The sequence below is a fragment of the Eulemur rufifrons genome, chromosome 1, assembly GCF_041146395.1.
Source record: "Eulemur rufifrons isolate Redbay chromosome 1, OSU_ERuf_1, whole genome shotgun sequence".
Classification (NCBI taxonomy): Eukaryota; Metazoa; Chordata; class Mammalia; order Primates; family Lemuridae; genus Eulemur; species Eulemur rufifrons.
Genome location: NC_090983.1, coordinates 49,238,835 through 49,258,737, shown reverse-complemented (window position 1 = coordinate 49,258,737; position 19,903 = coordinate 49,238,835). Strand labels below are relative to the sequence as shown.

General features: G+C 35.1%; 1 protein-coding gene across 4 annotated transcripts in view; it reads right to left on the bottom strand.

Moving 5' to 3' along the window:
• Nucleotides 1-19,903, bottom strand: part of TTN (titin) — a 268,870-nt gene that overhangs the window by 138,991 nt on the left and 109,976 nt on the right. For 2 of the 4 annotated variants that reach the window (XM_069470255.1, XM_069470265.1), the window contains 33 exons: nucleotides 19,582-19,659; nucleotides 19,338-19,415; nucleotides 18,648-18,734; nucleotides 18,331-18,411; nucleotides 17,231-17,311; nucleotides 16,702-16,785; nucleotides 14,370-14,453; nucleotides 14,066-14,146; nucleotides 13,840-13,920; nucleotides 13,603-13,686; nucleotides 13,247-13,347; nucleotides 12,671-12,788; nucleotides 10,616-10,696; nucleotides 10,351-10,428; nucleotides 10,039-10,122; nucleotides 9,795-9,878; nucleotides 9,447-9,530; nucleotides 9,142-9,225; nucleotides 8,336-8,414; nucleotides 7,820-8,037; nucleotides 6,783-6,857; nucleotides 6,498-6,572; nucleotides 6,201-6,293; nucleotides 5,382-5,459; nucleotides 4,989-5,183; nucleotides 4,690-4,773; nucleotides 4,435-4,512; nucleotides 3,812-3,895; nucleotides 3,474-3,557; nucleotides 3,182-3,265; nucleotides 2,683-2,979; nucleotides 1,058-1,132; nucleotides 221-295 (listed from right to left, as the gene is read on the bottom strand). The exons of the other annotated variants lie outside the window; for them this stretch is intronic. In XM_069470255.1, coding sequence (XP_069326356.1) covers nucleotides 221-295; nucleotides 1,058-1,132; nucleotides 2,683-2,979; nucleotides 3,182-3,265; nucleotides 3,474-3,557; nucleotides 3,812-3,895; nucleotides 4,435-4,512; nucleotides 4,690-4,773; nucleotides 4,989-5,183; nucleotides 5,382-5,459; nucleotides 6,201-6,293; nucleotides 6,498-6,572; nucleotides 6,783-6,857; nucleotides 7,820-8,037; nucleotides 8,336-8,414; nucleotides 9,142-9,225; nucleotides 9,447-9,530; nucleotides 9,795-9,878; nucleotides 10,039-10,122; nucleotides 10,351-10,428; nucleotides 10,616-10,696; nucleotides 12,671-12,788; nucleotides 13,247-13,347; nucleotides 13,603-13,686; nucleotides 13,840-13,920; nucleotides 14,066-14,146; nucleotides 14,370-14,453; nucleotides 16,702-16,785; nucleotides 17,231-17,311; nucleotides 18,331-18,411; nucleotides 18,648-18,734; nucleotides 19,338-19,415; nucleotides 19,582-19,659 — 3,207 coding nt within the window. The remainder of the gene's footprint in view (nucleotides 1-220; nucleotides 296-1,057; nucleotides 1,133-2,682; nucleotides 2,980-3,181; nucleotides 3,266-3,473; nucleotides 3,558-3,811; nucleotides 3,896-4,434; nucleotides 4,513-4,689; nucleotides 4,774-4,988; nucleotides 5,184-5,381; nucleotides 5,460-6,200; nucleotides 6,294-6,497; nucleotides 6,573-6,782; nucleotides 6,858-7,819; nucleotides 8,038-8,335; nucleotides 8,415-9,141; nucleotides 9,226-9,446; nucleotides 9,531-9,794; nucleotides 9,879-10,038; nucleotides 10,123-10,350; nucleotides 10,429-10,615; nucleotides 10,697-12,670; nucleotides 12,789-13,246; nucleotides 13,348-13,602; nucleotides 13,687-13,839; nucleotides 13,921-14,065; nucleotides 14,147-14,369; nucleotides 14,454-16,701; nucleotides 16,786-17,230; nucleotides 17,312-18,330; nucleotides 18,412-18,647; nucleotides 18,735-19,337; nucleotides 19,416-19,581; nucleotides 19,660-19,903) is intronic. 4 annotated transcript variants of the gene reach the window in all.

Sequence of the window (19,903 nt, the reverse complement as noted above, 5' to 3'; positions counted from 1 at the left end):
TCTCATTAAAATAAAACAAATAACAAACAGACAGGCTGAACATGCAACAAGGAGACTCAAATAGTATTAGTTTGCCTGCCCAATTTCTATTAGGTAAATAATAATTTCTTTTGGAGTCTGAATATGCTTATTTACTGGGGTGACATGTACAATTATCTCCTTCAAATATTAGACAATAAGACTCTAAAATGCTATTTTTCTTAGAAAGTCATCTATCTACCTTCAACTGGTGGAACTTCCTCTTCTTTGGGGAGAATGATTCGCCTTTCTTTCACTTTCTTAGGTACCTCAGGAACTTAAAATGCAAGAACCAAATAAGAATACATAAAGACCAAGTTTCCCGTTCTCAACCCAGAAGAGTAAACATCACATTCATAAGATAGAACATTGACATTTCACAGGACCAGTTAATGAAAGAAGAATAAAGAGATTTTTGGTTTAGGATTAAGGGTCCATTAAAGAGACATTCCATCTTTTACTGTTAGAGTTTCTATTTTTTTTTTTTTTTAAGACAAGAATTGGATACTTCAGAGACTAGTTTCTTAGTTACTTCTGGCTCTTAAAGATACATAACTTCAGTATTTTTATTTTTAGAAACAACCATACATAGAGAAACAACATAAAGTACATTAATACAAGTAGAAAACTTCACATAGCACAACCATGAGTTTAACAGAGTCACACAGACGAATGTGAAAGACAGACCACACAATGCACACTCTATGTTGAACGTCCTGTGTGGATAGCACCATAGTTCAACATCAGTGCAGCAACCACATCCTGTTACGGGATGATGTACCTTTGGCAGGAGGAGCCACTGGTTTCAGAACAGGAAGAGGCACCTTCTTTTCTGGTTCTGGTTTCTTGGGTATCACAGGTTTCTTTAGTACCACTTTAAAGATATTATTTTATTTTATAATTTCAGTTTCACAAACACAAAGACAATAGACACAACAATAATATAAGTTGCATTAACGCATACTGAAACACGATGTTTTGACTTTTACAGGTGAAGGAAAGAAATGGCAGTGTCTAATTGGCTCGGGAAGAGTAATACCTTTGGTCGGAGGAGGCTCCTCTTTCTTGGGAATGACCACTTTCTTCTCTGGCACTTTCTTCTTAACTTCAGGCACTTTAAAGACACCATTTTATGACAAGAACTTATTTTGAGGGATTAAAAAAGAGAGAAACCAAGAAATTCCCACACACAGAAAGACCAACATGCAACGGTTGCTCAGGACAGGTCTGTAACGCAAGTTGGGATCCCAAATATTAGGATTTGTAATTAGGATTTGTAGAACAAGGGATCAGCAATATATCTGATTATCAGAGGAGAGATGCTATCATTTCACCCATTTAAATTTCACTAGCAATTTATGAAATCATTGCCTTTAAAGTATTTCTGAATCCTTGAAATCCGGTAAAGGATCAGCTTTATCTTGTATTGATTATATGACTATATAGTCTGATGGAAGGATTTTGCATATTTTAAGCAGTGATACCATCACCTTGTGCAGAAAATGTTACTGAGCTTTAAGGCATAAATATATTCATTCTGTCTTATACTATGAGCTGATTAAATATGTTAAATTTGGATGCTATTTGTTCAATGATAGACTACTTTTACACCTTTATTTTATCCTCACAGTAATATCTGAGCCCACTAGGAGTGATATTAGTATAACCACTTCAAACATAGGAAGGGAGCTGGAGTCTCAGACTGGTTAAAGGACTTGCTCAGAGTAACACAACAAAGTACAAAGTCAAGGCTAAAATCAAAATCAGTTGGGCTACCATTTATATGTACGTATCAGAAGACATAAACTATTACTCAGTATTTTGATAAATACATTCATCTTTCTTTTTTTCTTTTCAGCCTGATGTTACAAAGGCCTTTAATATAAACGGTTGAAGAATGAACTTTAAGAATATTTATTCATTATATTTTTCAGGTAATTTTTTTCTGTAGATAATTTTGCTTTTCAAAATAGCCACATGAAAATTATGATATGTAATAAAATTACAGGAAATCAGGTAGAACTTCTGTGGCAGTTTTGGGAAAATACTTCCTTTCATCTTTGTTCTTGAATACTGTTTTGCATCCAATGAAAAGAAACAGATATAAATGTTCTTGAATATTTTTAGAAGTAAAAATGTAACTATGCAATTGCCCATTTTATAAATATAATTTTTCCCAAAATTCAGTTTCACCATAGTTTATCTGGCGAGGCTACGGGTGAAAACTGTGTATTCACTTTGGGAAGGTGTACCTTTGGGTGGTGGTGGAGGTTCCACTTTTTTAGGAGCAGGAACAGGGACTTTCTTCGCTGGTACAGGTTTCTTTGGTACTTCAGGCACTTAAAGACATTTAATTTTAAGACATTAAAAATCACATATACGGTGTTATATATATAACAAAAAGACATGAGAATAAAACCACGAACAACTAAACAACATTTCACAGCATGAAATTTGAAAAGACATTTAGATAATTTACAATAGACAGATACACAAGGCAGACATACAATAATAAGAGACACACATCTGGAACGTTTTGTAAGATTTAGATGGTAGACAATAGAGAGTAAAGAATCACAGATAAAATTAGAGATGAACAAAAAGATGATAAAGCAGAATTCAACATAAAAGAGGCCTTGATGTCTCCAAGAAGAGCTGCTATACCTGGTGCAGGTACTGGCACCTTAGGTTTAATTTCTGGAAGAACTTCTTCAGGTACCACTTCTTCTTCCTCAGGTACATATTCTTCCTCCTCAGGAGGAACTTCCTCTTCCTCAGGTAGAATTTCCTCCTCTTCAGGAGGAACTTCCTCTTCCTCAGGTGGAATTTCTTCTTCTTCAGGAAGAACTTCTTCTTCCTCAGGTGGAACTTCCTCTTCAGGAGCAATTTCTTCTTCAAATGGAACTTCCTCTTCCCGAAGTAGAGCTACAGGAACTGGGACTGGTTCACGTTTCTTTGGCACTTTAAAGATATTTATTCAATGGTACAAACATCACTTTTATATAAAATATTCAAGACAATGAGAAAGCATGAAAAGCAAATATTCTGTGATCATAAAGCATCAATTATTAACATAAATATTAAGCGTTAATAATGGTTAGTGAGGCTGTGTAACACCAGTTAGTTTCCCTTTCTACCCTGCTTCTGCCAGAGATTAATGTACCTTTGGGTGGTGGAGCTTCCACTTTTTTCGGAACAGGTGTTGGTTTCTTTTCTTCTGGGATGAGCTTCTTGGGCACCTCTGGCACTTTAAAGATATTATTTGTTTTAAGAATGTGTTATTTTATAATGTCTTAGAGTAATAGATATGAAAAAGAATCACAAAATATCTGACATATTTATAACCAGACAGATGCTTTTAGAAAATACGTAATATTATGGGGGAATTTGTATGTGAATGTATGTAAATGAGAGGGTTTTTTTCCCCATGCACTATAAATGATGAAATGATGTACCTTTCGCAGGTGGAGCCTCTACTTTCTTAGGAGCCGGAACTGGCACCTTCTTCTCAGGCACAGGTTTCTTGGGTACCTCTGGCACTTTAAAGAAACGATTTAGAGAAAAATTTTATACAACAAAAATATTGACTCCAAGTATAGTTTCAGAAAGATTAGGGGTAAGGTAATAAAAGTATGCCAAAGAAATTCCCAAGAAGAATTTTATTTTTAAAGTAAAATCTTTTGTTTTCCCTAAAGAGTTGCCTCCTTGAAGACCATAGAATGGAACCAGTTACATTTTTACTCATATGCAAATACAAAATAAAAAATTTTTGCAACATTGAAAGTTCATGTACCTTTGGCAGGTGGAGCTTCCACCTTTTTAGGAACCGGGACTGGTACTTTCTCCTCGGGCACAGGTTTCTTGGGCACTTCGGGAACTTTAAAGATACCAAATAGAGTTAGTGTCACATTTTTCACCCATGAATAAGAATTTAAGGCCAGCAATTTCAGGCCTTACTTGAAGCAACATAGATATTTTAATAATTTCACTTTAAGATTGAAAGTTATAATAGCCACAAAACAAAGGTCAGAAAATACATGAAAATTAAAATAAAAAAACACCAAAAAAAAAAAAAAAAAGAAAGAAAATACATGGACTGGTGGTAAAGACAATACACAATGCCTGGGAAATGATGGTTTTTTCAATTTTGATACTGCCAAAAGAGTTTATTTTACACGAAAGAATTTTCCACTAAAGAGGAAGAGCCACTCATTAAATAAACATAAGCATGGTTTGACGGTAACATTCAGAGATAAATGTGTGGCAAACTGCTCCTGTGATCAGCTGAGTGGTTCTTGGCTTGGCATTAATACTGTTAATACTGTCATGTTTGAGAAAGTAATGCAGTGCCCACCAAGTTATACTACGTGGGTGAATGATGCTATCAGCCTACTGATGGATTATAGCGGTGTGTACCTTTAGCTGGTGGAGCCTTCTCTTTTTTAGGAATAGGCACAGGAAGTTTCTCCTCTGGCTTCTTAGGAACCTCAGGCACTTTAAAGATATTGTTTATTGTTACATTTTATCTACTAGTAACAACACACCCACATAAAGCACAGTTCACATTTATTAAAACAGCATCACACACAAGGTTTTGTACTCAGAAGATAGTTAATTATTTATAGGCAGATTAAGTCTCCTCTAGACCCATCATTATGACTGGTGGTGTACCTTTTGCTGGTGGGGCTTCCTTCTTCTTGGGAACAGGAGCAGGTTTCTTCTCTTCTGGAACAGGTTTCTTGGGTACCTCAGGCACTTTAAAGATATTAAGAATGTTGGGAATGTTGCAGAAAATACATAAAAATGTAAAAAGCAGCTGCAGAAATCACACTTCAGCATTTAAAAATGTCTGCTTCTAAGATAAGCAGAACTGGCCATCCCTGGTGCCAGTAACCCCCAGATCTGACCAAGTCAGATGCTCAAACTCCAAAGAGGCTGCTGCATGTCCCTTTGCAGGAGGCATCATCTACCTTTGACTGGTGTCACTGGCACCACTTCCTCCTCAGTTATGGTCTCCTCTTCTTCGTGAACGTACTCCTCTTCTTCATGAATGTACTCCTCTTCTTCTTCAGCATATTCCTCTACGTGGGTTACTACTTCCTCTTCAAAGGTTTCCTCCTCAAAGGCAACCTCTTCGGGTTCAAGTTCTTTAGGCACTTCTGGCACTTTAAAGATATTATCTTTAAGTTGGACATTTGCCCACTGCTCCGCAAAATTAAGACACTTTAGAAACAGAAGCCCATTTACAGCAGAAGAAAGAACGGGCTTTATCTTTCCCACAAAAGAATTTCACACACAGAACTAAATATGACTTTAACAGCAAACAAGACAAACAGTACATTAAAATGAGTGGCATTAGGTACCTCTAACAGGTGCTGCTACTTCCTTTTTAGGGACAGGTACTTTTGCTTCTGTGACAACCCTCTTGGGCTTCATGGGCACTTGAAATATTAAGTATAAGAAAATTTTATTGTCAGAAACAAGCCACCCAGTCAGTGCTTGCTTTCTTTTATTTTAACTAGATAGAATAATATTGACGCTGCCTCTAATGTGATAGCTATGCAATTATTCATCTATAAGAAACTTTATGTTTTCTAAGGAAAGGATTCTGAGCTGCATAGAAATATAAATATTGATATACAGAAGTACTCTGTAAGTGTGCAGTAGCAGAGCTCCAGTGTGAAAGGATGGTTAGTGCTCAAGCATCTCTGCTTGTAGGAAACACCCTTTCTTGAACATTTAAAATTACTTGTGGGTAGATTAGTTCCTAAAATAGTGGGGAAGTTACTTCATACTTAGTATAAAGGAGGAAAAAAATGACTGGACACTAAATTAAACAGTATTCACTGTTTAATTGTACTGTATCATTACATCAATCTAGGTAAATCAGGAATATGCCAAATGGCCACTGATTTTAAATTCAAACATACTATTTTATATGTATTGTAGCCATGTGGCAGTACACAGCCATCGTCTAAGAGGCTGTGGATATATTTTGAAATAATTTTTCCATTTAAAGGTAACATTATCTTCTTATTTTATATTTACAGATTTTTACATCCAACATTTTGGTAACAATTAACTTAAAAGATATGAAACAACAGAATAAAGCAAAGCATAGCTACATTAATTGCAAAAGAGGCATCATAAAAGACCACAATCTAGGAAGGAAATCATTATACCTTTAGCAGCTGGTTCAGTCACCTGTTCTTTTTCACGTTTGGTAATTGAAATATGTATTTTTTCCTCAACAACTTTCTTTGATTCTTCAGTCACTTTAAAGATATTAATTGTTAAAGACCATTAAAACCAATACCATGAATACTGTGTAATCAATACACATAAAAAACTGACACGTAAGAATCAGGACGATAACAATCTACTCAGTAAAAACAGAGAACATCAGACGAGAGAGTAAAACACAATCACAGAACGTAAGTAACAAGGTTGTTTTTGGTAGATATAACTTCGTCATGTACCTTTGGGTGGTGGAGGTTTGAGTTTCTTAGGAATGGGCACTGGTACTTTTTCTTCAGGGACAACTTTCTTTGGCACTTTAAAATAACAATATTAAGATATTTTAAAACCCGAACCAGATTTCTCAAGAGCAGTAAGAACAAAAAAGTTAAGAAATACAATATACAACATAATATTCCCATACACACACATGATTTGTACACTGCCACATCAACATATATGTATAGCATGACAGACATATAGGAAACAAAGGTCTCTTACAACTGATCATGTTTTGCTCACTCTACCTTTAGCTGGTGGGGCCTTTGGTTTTGCGGGAACTGGTTCTCGCACAGGCTTCACAGGGACAGGCTTCTCAGGTTCTTTAAAAGTACATACGAGGTATTTAATGTTAGACTTTAGAACATAAATAAAAAATATTTCTTAAGTGGCATCAATTCTTTTATCTACATACAGTCTAGCCTATAGAGGCGAGAATCAGAGATCCAAATAGAACAAGCTCTCAAAAATCTAAACAAGCTTATCTTGCCCTTCTTCCTTGCTACTTACTTCAATTAGGTAATTGTAACTCTCTCTTATTTATCTCTTACATATTAAATTTCTTGTTTTACTTCAGGTAGACAAAGTCATGGGTAAATCTCCTCCCTCTGTAAGATTGGTTCATAAAGCTATCTGTAAAACTACATAGAATGCTCCCAAAGTTAGGCTTATGAAACATCAGATATCGAATAAGTGAAATAATATTGACTCATTTCAAAATTTCAATAGAAATTTATTCTTTGAGTAAAATAAATCAGTTCTTTGGAACCAATAAACTATATGCTTACAAATTCGGGCTTCATTAGGTAAAACACAACTGTGTGTGTCATCCGTCTTGTCTGACTTTACTTTTGAAACAGTCACCAAGTTTCAATGATGGGAACCCTGAAGGTGGTATATTTTCTTAATAGCCTATCACGCTTGATAATAGCACATTTCAGAATAAGAGATGCTCAGAAATTTTTGATCATGTACTAGAATGATCATGGGCACTTGAAGGTAAACTTCTAACCTTTTTGAGAAAGAAACTTGGGGGGATTTGCTATTTTGCATAGGAGCAAAAATGAAGGGGTAAATAGATTATTCCCAGAACCCAAGTGTAAAAATAACCTTAGGATTTACAGAGATTTTTTTTTCTTAGAATCTATCTAAGAAAAAAATTCTGAATTTGCAAAATGAAACAAAGTTCTTTCCAAATTTGTTTGGGCATCCAAATTTTTGTCTTTTCTAGAAAAAGAATTTGAACGTATTTAATGTGGTTTTGAATCTGCAGTTTTGCTCATACCTGTGATATATTCTTCATGCTCTTTATACTCTTCATAATGTTCAAACTCGCGTTCTGCATATTCTTCATACTGGTCATATTCTTCTGTGGGCTCGTACTCCTCAAATTCTTTGTAATCATATTCTTCATATTCCTCATATTCCTCTTCCCGTTGCACTGAAACGGCTTCTTCTTCTCGGGCATAAGACCATTCTTTCTCTTCTTTTATAGTCACTTCTAAAATAATATTGACAACAGACAGCATTTTACTTGAAGCCCAGTTAGACATGATAGTAACAATGTGCTTTGATTTTATTCCTTTGTGATGGCCTCATGTCCTGGTTATGGGAGACCCTGACTGTCATTTGCTGGTCAAGGTATCACAGGATGTACATTTAGTAATTGTGATTGCAAATGTTAGATTCCCTGCCTTTTGTCAACAGTAGGCCAATAAAGTATAGGAGTCAAATTGGGAACCGGCAGGCAAAGAGTTGTACGGTTTCATGCTTCTTAATAATAAACCAAAGCACGATCTCCCTTAAGCGGGATGAGGCTGTTTTTGGAACTTCAGTGGACACTTTTTCTTCTTTTACAGCTCTTTTCCTCAATTTAGTCATTTTAAAAGAGTCATTATTAAAAAGTGAATTGCAAGATTCTGAAAATATGTGTTAAGAGAAATTTTGTGCAAATAATCCAAGGACAAAGAAAGCCATCACCATGCCTGTTTAAACTTTTCATTTAAATGACAAGAAAAATCAATTGACTTGGAAATAAACATGGTCTAATATACATATAAATACTTTTTTAAAGCTACTTAATGCTTCAAAGACATTGAATAATTTTAGGAAGATCAAGTAGTATTTACAAGAGAGTTATAAAAGACAACTAGACAGCATACTCAGTGACTATCGAGCTACGTATGTAACCATTAGACAGAAACTTGTGTTACAGAAGTAGTTTCTTCACCTTCATTTTAAGACATTTTCATAAGCTCTAATGACACAATGTAGAAGATGTAGGATTTAAAAAATTAAAATTTTCATCAAAGATTGCCACATAAAACAAGCATTTAGGCAGATGAGTTTAGTATATGGACAAATAGATGTATTAGAAGACAAATACATTTTAAGAAAAACTATCTACATATGTTTGGGAAGCTTTACTTTTTTTTAGGAAAAAAGAGTACTTTCTGGTAATTAGAAATGCTTATTTTTGAAGGGACATGAAATAACATACTTTTATTCCTTTATAATATGTATTTATTTTCTCTAATGATCCCAGTTACACTAGATTTGTTTCAATATCTAGATGCTTATTTGATTTTTTTTAAAGAGTCAGTATACCTTTAGCTGGTGGTTCCTCTTCTCTTTTAGGTTTGAGTTTTGGAACTTTTTCTTCTGGGACAGCTCTCTTAGGTTCTTTTGACACTTTAAAGACAGATTTCACTTTAAAAAATTGTTTTCCTCATTCAAACCGTAAAAAGGCAGTCATACAGTAGTCACCCAAACAGAAAAGACTTGACATTTACATTATTTCAAACATAAAACAACTATAACAACGACCACGAGAACCGACACCCGTAACCAGTGTATTTGGTAAAGAGAATAAGACAAGTGCAATATTGTGTGTAGTGAAAGGGCTGATGTACCTCTTGCTCTTGGGGGCTCTTCTTTTTTAGTTACAGCTACAAGAACTTTTTCTTCCTGGGTAATTTTCATGTGCCTCTCAGTCACTTAAAAGATAATTTTAGGATTAGGGAGTTATATTACTTAAAGTGGGGTTATAAAAAAAAATGCACTAGCCAGAAAGTACTGTGATTTTAGAATAAAAGAATTTACAAGGCACATACAAATAAACATCACACCCAAAGACACCATTGCTACCAACATAGACTAATAAAACTACATGTAAAAGGTGTGACCCAAAAGACAGCAGCAGAGAGAAAAAAAAAGAAAGACTTAAGTTTCCAGTTTTTGTGCTGGAAGCTTTTGTTTACCTTTGGCTGGGGGAGGTTCTTCTACCTTAACCACTTTTGGAGGAACCCTTTTTTCTGGAACTGGTTTCTTTGGCTCTTCTGGCACTTAAAAGATATCAGGCAACATAGTCAAACATACAATATGGAAAACACTATACGTAGACACACTTATTTTCTTATTCATGTTATAAAAATTTGAAGAATGTATCAATTTAAGATTTAAAAAGACAGACATTATTGAAGAATAAAGTAAAATCCAATATACCTTTAGCTGGTGGCACCTTTTCCTTTTTAGGAACTGCGACAGGAACTTTCTTTTCTGGCACAGGTTTCTTAGGTGCTTCAGGAACTTTTGAAAGATTAGGTTTAAGAACATTAGTTTGCATTACATAAGAAGTGATATCATTTTGGGGCTTCGAAGTCACTTTTTGAAAAGATCACACATGTACACAAACATTAATGACTATACCTAGTACAAACATTCATATATATGTGCTGACAAAAACTTAGACAGTTATGCAAACCAAAAGCAGAATTATATCTATCAGGACAAAGTGTGTCTCACTTCTTGTTGTACCTTTAGCTGGTGGAGGCTCCTCTACTTTAGCAGGAATTTTCGGTTTCAGTATAACTTTCTTCTCATGCTTCTCAAGCACTTGAAAAAATTATAAAATACACTTGTAGAAATGTCCAGATTTCTTTTCAATAAACATATAAGGAAACTTTTTATTAGACACAACATGTATCGACATTGGCAACATAGACTATAAGTCAGCTACAAGAGAGCATAAAGGATGGGACAAGCCAGCAGAGGGATAAGACTAGTTTAAGAGTCGCTATACCTTCGGTGGGTTCAGCTTCCACTCTCTTGGAAATAATGTGCAGCTTTTCTTCCACCACATATTCCTCAGGTGCTTCCATCACTTTAAAGACATCAATTTTAAAGAAGATAAATTATAGTGTTTTCTCCTATTTCATGTTAGCTGCAACTTATTACTTCAAAGAGTAATTAAAATTGCAAATGTTTAACACTCACCAAATCCCTGATCATTCTCATTTAAGATACTCAATGAACATTTTAATCAAAGCATATACCTTAACAAAGAGTACGGGAACTTTATTTCATTAATTTAATTTTCAAGTGTATTGTACAGATAGTAATGCTTATATTAACAGGAATGATAGGACAAGGATGAGACAAAACCAACTCTAGTTGCTAAATTAATAAGAACACAAGAATTTGAAGATAAGTTTCACAAATAACAGAACACTCTAGATGTGAAGGGTGCAGGGCGGAAACACATAGTTGAGGATTTAAACGTGGATTTTAAGACAATAGTTCATGTTTTTTCCTCCCAGTTTGTGGGGCAGGTGTGGTAGAAGAGGCAGGAGATTTTACATGATTTTTGAGCCTATGTGTATGAAGTTAATTACAGAATAGAAAAGTCTAGTTAAAAACACATCTTCTCTTTACACTGAAAGTAAACCTAACAGGCCACCCCTCTTTTTGCTAAATCTTTTGGGCTTAACAAACACATAATAATATCATAGAGTGTCTCTCCTTTTAACTAGAGTCTGGGGTGCTGAAAAAATTTATAACATACAACAGTGTTCAAAAACTGAAATCAGGCCCATTCAATGAGAACTTTCCTTGTGTATTTATTATGTTTGGTTTTCTAAACATTTTTAGAAAAGATGGGGTCTTCTTCAAATCCACCAGATTCCTGACTTATGCCCAGCATCACGTGCTTCCAGAAAGCACAACAGAACTGGTGGGCTTCCTGCTTCCTCTTGGGAGTCATGCCCCACCTTGCTCTATTCCAAGACATTCCATTAAAATTGTGCAGCCTGAATTTCACATGGACTTTTCTTCCAAGTGAAGAAAGGGGGTGTGGGGAACCACCTTTTATTAGCCAGAAATATACTTCAGAGCATCTAAATGTACTACAATTCTATTCATGTTTTCATTGGGAAGAGAGTTAATTTGTTAAGAAACTTGTAGATTTCCCTTTATAAGCAGAGCTACATTAGAACTTTCTTAGGAAAGTTTTCTGGATATATAGGTTTAGCCGGAATGCTGGATTTTAGCAGGAAACCTAGAGGTGCCTTAATTCATTGAAAAGGTATCCCAGTGAAGTAAAGTTTGTTGGTTTACCCTTAAGAAACAATAGAGAACTAGCATCATAGATATGGGAAGATCTGAATAATAAGTCAATCTGAGCACAGATATTACATAACTATTTTCTCCATATGTAAAATATAGGAAAGCCCTATGTGTTAAGTGTTTCAGACTCACAAATATGACTTTGACTCTTGGAATTTAAGGAAGTAATATATTTTCTTGTTCATTGTTAAACTGAGTCAGGACACATTAGTGATTTATGCAATCAATTTAATGGTTATAACTTGCATTTTAAAAATGAATAGAACAGAGTAGAAAACATCAAAATTTTCTATTCTGCAAATGGGTGTAGGAATATAATATAAAATATATTTTTGTCTATGGTAAGAAAATATGCTTGAGGAAGACTGGTTAGACATTAGACTACTAAGGTGAGGTTTATGCCAGCGTACCGTGCTGAAGTCAAGTGCTGCCTAACGAGAGGATACTTGTATATGGAGATACTTGCCCTCATTAATTGCGTATAAATATAAAGCCTTCTATTCCATATGGGCCAGTAAGAAGGGATGGACAAGCAAGGCATTGGATGTTTAATACTGTATGATGCTCCTGAATCTTGTGTTTTGATTAAAAGATACATTGAATGAGGCCAGTAGATGTTCACTGAATTTGTGTCACTTTTTTGTTTCACTCTTCATTAGTTTGATAAACAATTTGTGACAGAAAACATCTCATCAAGACTCTAGATCATCTCTAGCTTATTTGCATTGTTTACCTTCATATTCTGTAACCTCCACTTCCTCTTCTTCCTCCTCTCTTTCCTCCTCTCTATAAACTGAAACGGACACTCTTTCCTCTTCTTCTGAATAACTCCATTCCTCCTCTGCGGATACAAGGTTTAATTTAAATTCGGTAAGCTGAGATATTGACAGTGGCCATGTATTCACTACAGATGGGTAAACAGTCCTTCTGTCTGCTTAGGTTCACAGTACTTCACAGTACTTCCTCAGCACAAGAGGGAGAAAGCTGACTTAAGATAAGGGCAAGTACAGCCCAAGACTGAGAAGCGTATTCGAATTATGTCCAAAGTGTGGCCACTTTCAAAATTATCACATTTTCAGCACTCCATTCACCTTCTTTATTAACATAAGATAATAGAATGATTCAAGACCAATGTGGACACAAAAGACTCAGTCCCAGAAGGCTACAACAGGTAGACACATTCTAATACCAACATAAGGAGAAATAACAGATCAGGACAAGTTCTAAGGTAAACAATCACATCTGGAAAGAAGAGACCTCAAGGAAACACACATCAAGTCATTTCTCCTTCCACTTTTAATTATATACCTTCATGCCGGGCGAGTTCCACTCTTTGAGGGACTGCGACGGATAGTTTTTCTTCGGCAACAAATCTTTTTTCTTCTACAACAGTTTTCTTAGAAACTTCAGCTTTAAAAAAGCATTAAAGTTGAAGTTTAAAGTCAAGAATTTTAACAATTCTCTTTGTAGTTTGGGGAAGATCTGCACAGTACACCACTTTCACTAGCAAAATGGGAAAACAAGTTACAGATCACGAGGATATATATACACACAGACGTTCTATGGGAAGCAAGACAAAGGTTGAGTACAAGAAGAGAACAGATAGACAAAGCAAGAATTCACATGTCAAAAGATTTTTTGTCGAAGGACTGAGACAAATCCTACCTCTGGGAGGTGGGGCTTTCTTAGCGACAGGAACTGGCACTGGAACTTTCTCCTCTGGGACAGGTTTCTTGGGAGGAGCTGGCACTTTAGAAACATGATGCACTTTTAGAATTTTAATGTAATCTCACTAAAACCCAATACAAAACACAGATATACATCCACGATGCACTCATATCACAAAACTAACAAAATCAGTGGCACATAAAGATGGTTCTTGGGAAGATGGAGAGACAATACCTTTTGGTGGTGGAGCTTCCTCCTCTTTCCGAGGCACAGGTCTTTTTTCTTCAGGAACTCTCTTCTTTGAGATTTCTGGCACTTAAAGGGTAGTGTTTAATTTTAAAATTCTCAGAAAGGCAAAATAAATAAGCAACATAGAACTAGCAGGCCCATTAAAGAAGACATGCAATTAAAGAAGCTTAAAGGAAAGACAAGGTTATTTCATGGAGATGGCATTAAGTACCTGCTGGTGGTGGAGATTCCTCTCTTTCAGTAATAATGGTTATTTTTTCTTCTGTGACAACTCTCTTCTGTACTTCAGGAACTTGAAAAGACATTTTTAGAATTGACTTTCTATTTTCCAAAGTAGCTAATGTACAGTTATTTTGTAAAAAAGTAGACAGGTGGACAGACACTTTGTTGAATTCTCACTCATGATAAAACATTCATTTTGAATTCAACTAACCAAGTTAACAGATAATTAAACACAAAATGTTTTGCACTCAAGATATAAAAATAGGGCTTCTTTACTAAGACAGTCACTGTACCTTTAGCTGGGGGAGCTTCCTTCTTCTTTGGAACAGGAACAGGAACCTTTTCTTCAGGGACAGGTTTCTTTGGCACTTCTGGGACTTAAAGTTTTTGAAATAGAATGTTAGTTCACACATATGTCACTTTTATGAATGGACACAGGCACATGCATAGATCTTTATGTAGTTCATGAATATTATTATAGATTATGCATTAGCAAAATAATGCAGAAAATTAAGCTAACTATAATGTGATAAAGGTCATAGTGTGATTAATGTTACAAATAATGTTTTAGAGGCATTTTGACAATTAAAAATGAGTTATGTAACAGAAAGATGTGTGCAGAATTCATCCTTTATTTATATATTGGTATGCTTTTGATAAAAACAAGTGAGTCCATGGTTATACAAATAATCTAGAATGTGGATATAATACATAGAAAAACTTCTTTATGTTTGTATTGAGAAATGGGATATATAATGACAGTGAATTTAATTTATCTAAGAATAAGAAGTCTTAGAATAGTTGAGCCTATATAACTTAATTTCCTTCCCCCATTTCTCTTCTGAGTTTTTGGGATGTGCCTGTAGTGTATTCAAAGCTCAGGAAACACTTATTCCAGACTAAGTCTCTCAATCTGACACCCATGTGTCAATGACTTTGGGGAGTTCTGTGTGCAAAATTTTGTAGATATGTTCATATGTGCTTTTCTTTAAGGGGCTCCATAGTTTTCAACAGTGTCTCTGACTTAGAAAGTGTTTATAGTGGATTTAATTTATTTATTCTAAGCATTGATAACGTTGACTTTTTTTTTTTTTTTTGAGACAGAGTCTTGCTCTGTGGCCTGGGCTAGAGTGCTGTGGCATCAGCAACCTCAAACTCCTGGGCTCAAGTGATCCTCCTGCCTCAGCCTTCTAAGTAGCTGGGACTACAGGTGTGGCCCACCACACCCGGCTAATTTTTTGTAGAGACGGGGGTGGGCGGGGTCTTGCTTAGGCTGGTCTTGGGCTCCTGAGCTCAAGCAATCCTCCTGCCTCTGGCTTCCATAATGCTAGGATTATAGGTGTGAGCCACTGTGCCCAGCTGATACTGACTTTTTAATCAGAAGATAAATTTTAACAGCATGGCAATAATTTTTTTTCATTTTAAATAAAATATTGGCAGCTTTTGTGAACCCCTGAACCTCCACACTTTCATTTATCTTGGTATAATTTTATAGATATATATTTATATAGGTATATAATATACATATATACTGTGTTTATACATATATACATGCTACTATGTATATTTTTATGCATAAATGAGAGATGCCTCTGTCTCCTTCAGGAGTGGTCAAATAGCTTTGGTATTAGTATTAGTTTTACTGATATGACATTTGTATTTAATGATTAGATAATCAAAATAATTCTGAGAGAACCAAGAATTTAAGAAAGAGAGAAGCAGATTTGATTCAGGAAGAAAACAGAAACACTGGGAAATCAAGCAAAAGGGAACACTATTCAAATGCAGGATTTCAGTAAGTCTAGTTTCTTCTAAATTGGATGATATTGAATGCTTGCTGAATCTCTCTATAACTGAACACATGTGTGCAGCTGGAGCTTCACTGGCTCAATAAGATAGTATCTTTTATCACCAAAAAAAAAAATCCCAAATAGCAAACAAACAAACAAAGCAAGGGAATAGCGATATACCACAGTAGCACATTTGAATTCAAACATGGGTACATGAAAGGTGCCTGATTAGCTAAATTGCAACATTAATGGCAAATATCAAAGTTCAATTAGTGTCTCAAGAGACATGGTAAAAGAAAATGTCACCAATCTATATGTCTCCCACTACTGAAGACTGGCCATTATTGACTTGTGAGAAGAGTGCGGTTTCTGGCAGCATTGCGCTCATCTTTATCTGGGTGACATTTCCATTCTGCCAAACACTCTCCAGTTGTCACTGCCCCCTCCAGCTCTTCAAAACTCATTAAAGTGTTTTTATTAAGAAAAAGTCATATTTATGAGGGGTGAAAGTTTTTTTCCTAGAAACATGACAGTAGAACACAAATTTCACAAATATTTCTTCTTTTTCTGAGAGGGGAGATCTTTATAAAAATTTGAGATAGCAGTTTGCCATAGTTACTTCTTTTAATAACACTTTTCAGTGGTGCTTTAGGAATGCTCAGTGTCATAAATAATGAACGTCATGCGTAGATCCCCAAAGCTGACAGACATTAAAAACACAAGGAACAAGGAACATGCAGAAGAGACCAGTTAGAAAGACAGCGTCGTCCATACGACGACCGCATAAAGCTGGCATTTGGAGCAAAAGGTGTCCCCACCATCAGTTCTGGTGTACCTTTTGGGGGAGCAGCAGGTTCCTTCTTGGGCACAGGAACGGGCTTTTTCTCCTCTGGCACAGGTTTCTTGGGAACCTCAGGAACTTTAAAGATATCATTGTTGGAACAATGTGGAATATTCTAGTCTCCTTCTCAGACATTTAAGATTACATTAAAGCACAAATCTTCACTAAGAGTGTAAGAATTAGGGAGCAATTTAACATGTTCTACTTGAGATAGAAATGAATGCTAAATGCCTCAATACCATATAGACATTACATACATTACATGAAGCAGACAAAGACCCAATTAGCGTGGAGTCTAAAAATGTTACTGATACTTGTATAACACCTTACCACAAATTAATGAAATTAACAAACAGAATTAAATATATTACAGAAGGTTTACAGATGCTATTTTGTTAACAAACATAGAATTAAATATATTACTGAAGGTTCACAGGTGCTATTTTGTTAATACACAGATCCCATATAAAAAGATACAAGAAGGCAGATGCTAAGAATTGTTTTTCCAAAAATATTATTCTACCTTTGGCTGGTGGGGGCTCCACTTTTTTAGGAATGGGAACAGGAACTTCTTCTGGAACTGGTTTCTTAGGTGGCTCAGGGACTTTAAAAGAAATATATTGTTTTTGAGAAAGTGTGCATTTTGGTGGCAAAGCATATGTTGTTGTAAGACTTTGAATTAAAAGGAAGAGTAAACATCCCTTTTTAATGCCAACTGAATGCAAAAAAAGAATGCATTAGAAATGAGGGTAAATGGAGATGTCTGAATGGCTCATTAGAACATGTGATTGTTATCCGCTTTAACTGCAGGAGCCTCCACTTTCTCAGGGACAGGTAGGAGCGCCCCTTCTTCAGAGGTGCCAGTGCCTATTTCTCAGAAACCAGCTTTTTACAAACATCAGTAACTTCTAAGATAATTTTGTAGCCATTTGACTTTTATAAGGCAGTTGCACGAAACCAATTGCATTAGATTTTTTTGTATCTTAAATGTTAACAATTTGGCTGGGAGGGAGGGAGCAGAGCCTTGGTCTACAATGGCTCCAGGTGGGTGATGTAAATGCTCCTTCCCACCCTGGCTGCCAACATGACTTCATTGTCGCACAGTTGGGAAGAGATGTGCAGTAGCACAACATTATACAGTATTCTCTCCACACAGATACGATAGAGAGAAACAACCTCAGAAACATAGGTAGTAGTAAAATGCAGTAAAATAGGAGGTAATGAGTTTTGAGTATTTATTAATATTTCACAAATATAATTTATTTAGTTGTAAGTTTACATAATTTAAGTTTTAAGTTAAACCACTGCGTTGGCAAAATTCTTGAAAATTTAACCATAGGCTCTGGTGGGCTGGTATGAACTGGCTCCAGGACGTTCTATTTCCAGATGACTGGTCACTAGATTGCAGGCTCCTCGAGGCAGGGACTAGAGCACCACTTTTCATTCCTCTCTCCTGTGCCTTCCTCATGGGCTTCCCATCCCCCATCACGTCATTTGTACACAGTGGCTATGAGTCTTTTGACTGCGACTAAATCTATTATTTCACTTTAACATAGATGTTTACTCTAGAATTTATATGACCTTTTATCAAAAGATTTTAAACTTAGAATGAATTACTAATACCTTTAGGTGGCGGCTCAACCTTTTTGGAAACAGCAACATGAATTTTCTCTTCAGTAACAGTTTTCTTTTGTACCTCGGGGACTTTAAAAAATGTACATTTTAATTACTGATATGCCATGTTGTGGGTGGCAATTATAATTTACAAAGAATAATGAAATAAAAATTAAAACAGAGACAAACATGAAATAAAAAAGATGACAGAGAGTTACAAGGAGACACAAATGCCTACATAGTCATAACTTAGATAAGAAGAAGAGATATAAAAATCAGTCTGAAATCTTTCCATTTGAGCCCCCAAATTCCAGTTTGCCTTATACCTGTGACTGACACCTCCTCCTCTGTGTGAGAAGCAAAGAACATCTTTTCTTCTGAAATAACCATCTTCTTTGTATGCACAGCTGGTACTTTAAAGAGAGTATTTCATATCAGTATTTCATTTTCCAGGACAAGACATCAGATCAAACACATAGATTGTACACTATATTTAAGTCTTTAGACACAGAATGAGTGGGTCAGTATGATAGCTTGAGAACAAGGTTAGCACTGACAAGAAAACAAATCATGTTTTAATCGATAGGGACAAACAACCCATGCAGCCTTCATCAAACATTATTAAATGAAAATCAAATAGACACAACTTCTTCACACACAATGTTGTGTTTTGCCAAATCTGTTAGGGTCTACTGATATAAATGAGAGGATGGGAAATATTATATGCAATGGAATGCATTGCATAGTAAAGTTAGAAAACTACCAATTAAACACGAAACCTTCCTTAAATAAAAAAAATATAATTATGTAATTTTAAGCAAAACTAAAAACAAAGATAATGTTATTGTTTACTTAAATTATACATATGTGCAACTCAACATAAAATTTGAATTACATAAAAATGTGCTTTTTTCGATGGTTTTAGATTTGTGAACTATTTAGCAATAAATGTACACATGTCCATACACATAAATAAAAATGTTTAAAACTTGTAGCTGAAAGACAAAGATGTATACCTTTCACTTCAATAACTTCTTCCTGTACTGGAGTCCGGGAAGGTTTTTGTGGAACAATCTTCTTTGAAACTTCAGGTACTTTAAAAATATGTACAAATATATTTGTATTGTGAAGAATATTGCTTTGCACAAAATTTTAAAATATCTTAGTTTAGATGACTATATAAATAACTAACATGTGAGCATATATCAATAAACAGATTACTTGTGCATATGGTACTAGGAACGTTTTAAATGATAATACCTTTGGTGACTTGAACTTTTTCTTCCTCCATTCTTCGGGAAGTCTTTTCAATTTTTTCAATTACTGGCTTCTTTGTAACTGCAAGCATTTTAAAGAAATTGCAGTACTTTTAGAATTTCTATTAAAATTCTCTATGTGTATATATATGTTTATACACACATATAGGTATATATACATATATATCTTTTTTTTGAGAGAGACAAAGTTTGGTGCTTTGAACTTTAGGAACAAGTTTCTGTACTTAAGATATTTTGGTTATATTAATTTTAAATTTACCATAACAATCTTTTTATCATCTTTGTATTTTTTTCATTAAATGAAT